General features: G+C 33.3%; 1 protein-coding gene across 1 annotated transcript; it reads left to right on the forward strand.

Annotated features, from left to right (window-relative positions):
• Positions 1-1,761: 1,761 nt before the first annotated feature.
• Positions 1,762-8,060, forward strand: LOC112017365 (uncharacterized). The gene is given in 14 exon segments (XM_024049822.2): positions 1,762-2,229; positions 2,415-2,587; positions 3,951-3,975; positions 3,978-4,058; positions 4,061-4,104; positions 4,277-4,308; positions 4,310-4,410; positions 4,413-4,423; positions 5,060-5,203; positions 5,959-6,115; positions 6,518-6,690; positions 6,915-6,970; positions 7,434-7,536; positions 7,771-8,060. Coding segments are annotated over 14 exon segments (1,398 nt in total). The 5' UTR covers positions 1,762-2,021; the 3' UTR covers positions 7,861-8,060.
• Positions 8,061-8,277: the final 217 nt, after the last annotated feature.

Below are 8,277 nucleotides of genomic sequence, written 5' to 3' on the forward strand. Positions count from 1 at the left end.
TTTTTTTTTTTTGTTTTTTTTTTTTTTTTGTTTACGTTAAAGTTAATTAAAAAAATTAAAAATAAAAATAAAAATAAACTTACGGAAGCAGTATGTTTTTTTTTTAAGAGATACACTTACTTTATGATAACAATGAATTAGAGTCCTAATTTTTTGAACTTGAGATATGAATGAATTGGAGTCCTGACTAATCTAATATTAATCTACAGTTTTTTATTTCATTTTTTTTTTAGAGATACACTTACTGTATGATAACAATAAATTAGAGATAAGAATGAATTAAAGTCCTTATTAATCTAATATTAATTTACCTACAATCTTAATTACATGAAGCAGTTTTTATTTTACGCTTACTATATAATATTTTTTTGATTAATCCAATATTAATCTATAGCTACAATCTTACTTGAAGCAAACGTAAAGCAATTTTTTATTTCTTTATTTTTTTTTTAAAAAGAGATAAACTACTTAATGATAAAAATGAATTAAAGTTCTGGTAGTATAATATTCCTTTTAATTCTTTAAAAATCTAAAATTTTAATAAAATTCTACAATTTGGTAAAATCACGTGACTTAACCACAGCGTCTAAACCCAATTTTTATTATATATAATATGATATGATATGATTTAGCTACAAACTTAATTGTAGTTAAAATCTATAACTTCCACTAAAAAAATTAACTTGGTTACATATTTCAAAAATTCAGCCATTAAATTGCATGTTTTTTATGTTCTTAACACACATCAAATTTGTGTCAATTGAATATTATTTACTAGTCGATTCATAAACTAACTTTTGATGCATAATTTTAGACTGCAAAAATTTGAAATTTAAACATTTGGTTGATGATATAGCTATTGATCTTTAATTTTCTGAAAATTTTGCAAGTATGAAAGATATAAATAGAAAATGTTATTCAATGGTAAATTAGTCAAAATTCACATTAAATAAAATATATATATATATATATATTAATTAGAGTTATTGTCATTGGCCAAGCTTTGTCTATATCGTTATGACAGATTTTGTCTACTTTTTCCCACCCTATCTTGGGAATATATTTATTTAAGGAGTTTCGTAAAATATCACACTTTTTTTTCTAAGAAACGAGAATATTATTCAAACAAGAGAAACAAAGAAGCATCCTTCCTACAAGCATCACTTCACAACCGGGGTATTTTGGTCATTTTTTGGGTTTCGGGGGTATTTTGGTCATTTTTTGGATTTCAGGGGTATTTTGGTTATTTTTAGGTTTCGGGGGTATTTTGGTCTTTTTTTGGGTTTCGGGGGTATTTTGGTCATTTTTTGGATTTCAGGGGTATTTTGGTCATTTTTAGGTTTTGGAGATATTTTGGTCATTTTTAGGTTTTGGAGATATTTTGGTCATTTTTTAGGTTTTAGGGGTATTTTGGTCATTTTTTGGGTTTTTAGGAGTATTTTGATCATTTTTAGGTTTCGGGGGTATTTTGGTCTTTTTTTGAGTTTCGAGGATATTTTGGTCTTTTTTTGGGTTTCGGGGTATTTTGGTCATTTTTTGGGTTTAGGTGGTATTTTGGTCATTTTTTAGGTTGAGGGGGTATTTTGGTAATTTTAGTAGTTTTGGGGTTGGGTAATTAGGTACCCAATTAAAACCCAATAAACATTAGTGTTAATTGAGTTTAATTGGGTTAATACCCATTTAACCCAACTAATAATTGGGTGGGTTTGAGTTTATTTTAAGTTGGTAGGTTTGGGTGGGCAAATGGGTTTGGGTTGATTTTGCCATCCCATTCCAGCTACAGTGTTAAAGAGTTTTCGTTCACAGCGAGGAAAGGGAAGAAACTAGAAAGTATTGAGCTCTGAACTGAAAGTCTTCACCACGTACACGAGACATCACTGTCATTCCCTTTTCACTTTTATTCAACACTTGGAACAGTTTTTGAGGCACCTTTTAATGCTTGATTTGAGTTTTATATATATATATATATTGGACTGCAAATTAAGACCGAGAAGCGACATAGCTAGTGAGAGAGATTGATAATGGAGGAAGCGAAGGGCAACTCATGGATTATACTCCACAACGCTGTGATCGTCACCATGGATCCTCAAAGCCGAGTCTTTCGCAACGGTGGGATCGTCATCGAGCACGATTCAATCAAAGCCATCGGTCAGTCATCAGATATTCTTCGCGATTTCTCTGCTCTCGCTCACCAAATCATCGACCTCAACTCCCAAATCTTACTCCCAGGTACTTCCTTCTCTTTCTAGCTAAAGCTAAAATTGCTTTTACCCAACAGAAAAAAGTTACATATAAAAGTAACGTTATAGTTGGTTTGATGATAAGACACGTAAGTTGAAACTTTCTAAAAAAAAAAAAGTAAATAGTTATATGAAATTAATTTCTGATATTTGGTGCTTACTAAAAATAACTAGGATTGATCAACACGCACGTGCACACCTCTCAGCAACTAGGGAGAGGGATAGCTGACGATGTGGATTTGATGACATGGTTGCACGGTCGGATTTGGCCTTACGAGTCCAACATGACTGAGGAGGACTCTTATGTTTCCACTTTGCTTTGTGCTATCGAACTCATTCACTCCGGTGTAAGCACCATCTCTATTCTTTTCTTTTCTTTTTCTCTCTTGTAATGTATTTTTGCTGGGAACAAAGTTGTCTATAGAAAGATTGACCATTCATGTGTATTTTTAATCACATCATTTATTAACTCACCCAATCTGATACATTATACATATGATATATGACTTTTAAGTAGGTCGTATGTTTGATAACAAACATGGATGGTAATAAAAATCATGTGCCCAAGTGTTTCAATTTATGTTCCACCAATTTATGTTCTTTAAAAAGTAACCACTATTTAATAATAGAGTCCAAATTCGGTAAGAATGGGTTGTAACCGTCTAATAAGAAATTGACACATCAGTTTTTTACTTAAAATTCAATATATCCTAACAAACATAATAGCATCTTAATAAACTCACAATTAAATTAGATTTCCAAATGGGTAGTAGAATTGATTAAGTGCGTTTGAGCCTATTCTTTAATGTGTAACATGATGATGTGACATGTTACTGAGAAATGGGTAAATGGGTGATTGGATTTGCCAGAAGAATTGGTTCAGCAAACAGCTTCATTGCCGAACTTTGGGCTCTCCAAGATTGGCTCTTACTTTGCTTACAGTCACATACTCAAGCAATAGTTATAGAAATGGATGCCAAAGTCATAGCTGATGCTTTTGCTCATTAGAGTAACTCAAATTTTATTATTTCTTCTCTTATGGATGATTGCAGGCAGCTGACTTCACAGATTCCTCAAGTGAGATTTAAACATGTATGCAGAGAAGCAAATAGATGTGCAGATCATTTGGCTAAATTAGGATCTTCTATGGGTAGTGATTTTGCTGTGTTTTCTTGTCCACCTGTGGACATCCTTCCTATCTATGAGGCTGATTGCCGTGGCTTATTTGTAAACAGGCTATGTACTGACCCTGTGATTGCTTTTTAGTTTAATGTTATATCATTTTCTACCAAAAAAAAAAATATGATGATGTGACATGTTGGTATTGGAGGGGTAAAACTAGGGTTTTAGGCCACATTTTTATAGAATTTAATCTTTTAATAATAAAAAAAGGTCATGTTCGCTCGTGCCCTTAGGGCATTCGGTAATAGATTACATGAGAAATATAAAACGATGTCAAAAAAGTCAATAGCTTTTTTCTTTTCCCATAAAAAGGAAAAAAAAAAATCAAACACATGGCATATACACTGCACAAGGAGAATTTTAAAAAAAAAAAAAAAAAAAGGAACACTAAGAGTGCGATACAGGATTTATATTCATCATTTGACTAAATTTTTGTCAGTTGGTTAGTTTTGGTTTTTGATGTTTCTGTTTCGGGGCTTCTTTGGAGTTTAATGCTGTGATTATGATGTTTGTGGTTTCTTGAGTCAGGTAACATGCTTTGCTGAAGCTGGGGGCAGCACGTTTCTGGAATGGCCAGAGCAGTGAGTTGCTGGCTTGCGCGCGTTTTAGCCCAATCAACCATGGATGCTGGTGAAGGTTTCCGGCATCATGGGTGACTAGAACTACAGATGAATGCATCCAGGTTGAAATATCTTTAGCTTCTTCTGTTTTTTTTCTTTATTCATCTTATAATGTTCTGAAAGTTATGTAGATTTTCCTCTGATTCAATTTTTTTTTTTTTCTTTATATTGTCAAATGACTCAAATGTGTTATGTTTGCATTACGTTTATCTTTTTCTTATTTTAAGGGCACAGTTGCAAAAGGAGCTCTACAATAAACATCATAAAAGCAGATGGACGGATCAGAGTGTGGTTTTGGGATTAGGCAAATTATGAATCAACTGATCATTTACTACTTGAAACGAGAGACGCTGCAAGGCAACTGAAAACTGAATCCACATGGTATGGAACCCTGGCATGTGTGTATGCATTCATTATATGTGTGTTCTCATTCATAGCTATATATCAGTTACAAGCCAGAGGATCTCTACACTATGATACATATAAGCTACAGTTCTTGAAGATGATTATCTGATAGATCTGTTTGATGCATGCTCAAGTTTTCTTGTCAAACTAGAAAATTTTAATAACCATTCTGTTCTTGCATGACATTTTAATGTTTTTACCATACATTATGGACTAACATCTGTAAAGTCTAAATAATACAAACATTTATACATTTCTCTTCTAGTACTAACTCTTTTGAACTTTGCGTTCATTTAAAGCATGGGACTGAAACACTTTGTACTAAGATTAAATAGAGGTGTGAGTCATGCCTATGGCAATGAATTAACTACCAATTAAGATGAACATATATGACCATTTGTGAAAAGTTATCAAATAAAGAGGGGGGGGGGGGGGGGGGGGGGGGGGGGGGGGGAATCAATTTCAATTGCCTTTTGCATCTTGAGAAATTTTAAAATTTCCTTCCATTAAAATATTAAACTTCTGCAGAAATTCAGTTCGATAAGGTTGACCTTTGATGCTAATGAAGGATTATTGATATTGGAAATAGAATAAGTTGACCTTTCTATTTAGCATGTTGCAGAGATACCCTATGAGAATCAACTTGTGATGGATACTCGAAAGGCCAATCATGGAACAGTTACACACTTGGAGAAGATAGAGTTTCTCCAAAACAATCTGCTAGCAGCTCATACAATTTGGGTCAACAATACTGAGGTGAATTATTTCTTTTAGTTACTTGCTGCACTTTAAGGAAATCGCTAGATCTTAATTTTTCTTGTCTGTACCATCTTATTTATGAAAGAAAATTAAGGATAATGCCTTTCACTCAAAAGTCTAAACAAGACAGTCAGTAAATTACAAACAGGGTTAGTAGAGTGTCAGTAAAGTTGACTTCCCATGGTTGACTGAATTTGATATGTTTTGTGAATCTTCTGGCTTTGGTTCTATTTTGAAAGTATGAGCATCGTCTACATACATGTTTAGTATTCAATTTGTTTTTCCGTAAATATATTTTTTCCCTTCTGGGTGTTGTTTAATTGTTTGAGTTTGTTTCTATGATAATTCTGATTCAATTTAATCATGGATATAATGGAACTGTACATTTTATTCTTAATATTTTGGATTACATGAAGAAGAAAAGGTTTGAAGACTAACTGAACCTTAAACATCAATATATAGAAAGTATGGTCATGTTCATCACTAGAACTTACTTATGTACCATGTTCCCATACTCTTAGGTGATGGATCCTTGGGAATCCTACTGATCATGGTTGAATTCTCTTACCATTCTGATTTGCAACTAGCATTTTTGGAAAGTGGTTTTGAGTTAAGTCAGAGCAGACAAACTGTTGGGAGCAAATGTTACATAAGAATTGCATTGGTTGAACATGATAATGTATATTAGTTCTATTGCTTTTTCCTCAATTACTGCCACCGGTGTCCATAATTTTAACTCATTTCTTCTTCAGATAGGTTTTCTTTCAAGGGCGGGGGTCAAAGTATCTCACTGTCCTGCTGCTGCCATGCGAATGCTTGGATTTGCACCTATTAGGGAGATGCTTGATGCTGGCATTTGTGTCTCCTTGGGAACAGATGGGGCACCATCAAATAATAGAATGAGCATTGGTTTGTTTATATTTTGAAATCATTTCTATTATACATTTTCTTCATGTTTGACAATACTATATCAATAGTTGGCTTTTATCTGAATTTTGGACATTTAGGTTGAAAAACCTTCACGTCTTTGGCATCCCAGACACACTACATCACACACAAAACACAGGGTAAACATATGCTAGGAATAGCTGTCACTGAAATGCAAATTTAAGGAAACCAAATTAAAGGATCCTTGTGGAGGTAGTGTCAGCTTCTTCAGGTCTTTTGCATAAGTTATAATTAACCAAAGTAAAAGGTATATCTGTTTACTATATCGGTGCAGCAGAATCTTTTCTTGATACTAAAGAAATAAAGAATGCTTGTTGTAAGACTGATGTCTGGAAACTAATATATGGATTCACCTCTTTGCAGTTGATGAGATGTACCTGGCATCTCTTATTAACAAAGGGCGTGAAGTTTATGCAAATGGAACCACTGATCCTACTGCTCTCCCTGCTGAAACAGTTCTTAGAATGGTGACAATAAATGGTGCAAAATCAGTACTCTGGGATGATGAAATAGGGTCTCTTGAGGTTGGGAAAAAGGTTGGACTACTTTCTCAAATTAGTCACCCTTTTCTTTTTGCTTCATTCTCCTGATTCGTTTTTCCCCTTGTTTAAGTTTTATTATAGGAAGAAAAAGTTCCTTATGTTAGGCCACTAATCAACTATATTTAGTTATACTTTCAATTAGGTCACAAATACTAGATTATTTTATTCATTGTACAGGCAGGTGAGGCTGATTAATGTTTGTGTCCCTTGTATGGTAGGCTGACATGGTTGTCATCAATCCTTCCTTTTGGACCATGGTTCCGATCCATGACTGGTATGAGCTCATCCTAATTCTTAAAAGAGAAGATATGCTATACTTTATTCATAAATTATTTGTAAGTTTTGGGATGACTTTCAGACTTTGTTCCATTTTTTTAATCTCTTTTCATCCCTCTTGAAAACTGATCTTCTTACTCTTTTTTTCTCAAATTGGTATTTGTGCCATGTTTTGTGATTATATTAGGGTTGAGAATTGAGAGTATGAGAATCTAGTCTTTTAAGTTCTCTGAATTGTTAATAATGACTTGAAATTAAAATAGTATGTAATAATCATTGACCATTAGCTATTATTAACTTTTTTTAAGTTATTTCTGGCTTTTGTTGCTAATCTAAATGCCATGTTCTATTTGGTCAACTTCACGTGTTCAATCATTATAAACAGCCAGTAAATTTATTCAGTTACATAGATTACTGATTCAATTCGAGATCTCTTATTTAATGTTTTGGTTACTATGCAGGATTTCCAGCCTTGTTTATTGCATGCGAACTGAAAATGTGGTCTCTGTAATCTGCAATGGCCTGTGGATTATGAAGGACAAGAAGATTTTGAACATAAATGAGGTACTTCGAAATTACTTTTTCATCAGTTAACAGTAAAATTGAAGATTAGCACTACATATTTAAAGTTAACACATTGGGAATTCATTTTAGATCATCAAAGGAGTCCCAATTTCAATCAATTACCATAAGAATAAGATAAATAATTCAATATTGTTTATCAATGTGTGTTCCTTCTTTTTCTTTTTTTCTAAGAGCTGCATGGTTTACTTATGGTTGCAAATTGTATCTGGACAGGAAGATGTTATTTCGATGGCCCAGCAAGCTTCTAGCGAGCTTTTGAAGAGGGCAGGAATAATAATTCCAAAGAGAATGAATATACTATGATTGTTCAAATGGTCTTGTAACCACCGGACTTACGGAAAAAGCTTTTGCAGTTGTATGATTTTATTGTTTGATACTTCATCTGAGACTACCATAAGCAACTACACTTTTTAAGTCTTTGCACTCGGGCTTTTGTTCCCTATCTCCTAGTTTGCTCTTGTCATCTCAAGCAACTTAATTCAAGATCATACTCTTGCACTGTAGTTTGAACGGATACTGTCTTCTTTTCTTTTTTTTACCCCTTGGGTAGTTTTTTAGATTTTTCATTCATCCCTCAAAAGTATATTTCTGTGAAATTGATAACATGCCATGAGCAATCAGTCTTCATTTGTGCCATGAAGAATTGCCAATATCATCTCCGAGTTAATATTAAACAAAAGACTCCCTATGAGCTGTCCAGCCAAAAAAAAAAACTCCCTA

The sequence above is a fragment of the Quercus suber genome, unplaced genomic scaffold, assembly GCF_002906115.3.
Source record: "Quercus suber isolate HL8 unplaced genomic scaffold, Cork oak 2.0 scaffold_616, whole genome shotgun sequence".
NCBI classification, from domain to species: domain Eukaryota; kingdom Viridiplantae; phylum Streptophyta; class Magnoliopsida; order Fagales; family Fagaceae; genus Quercus; species Quercus suber.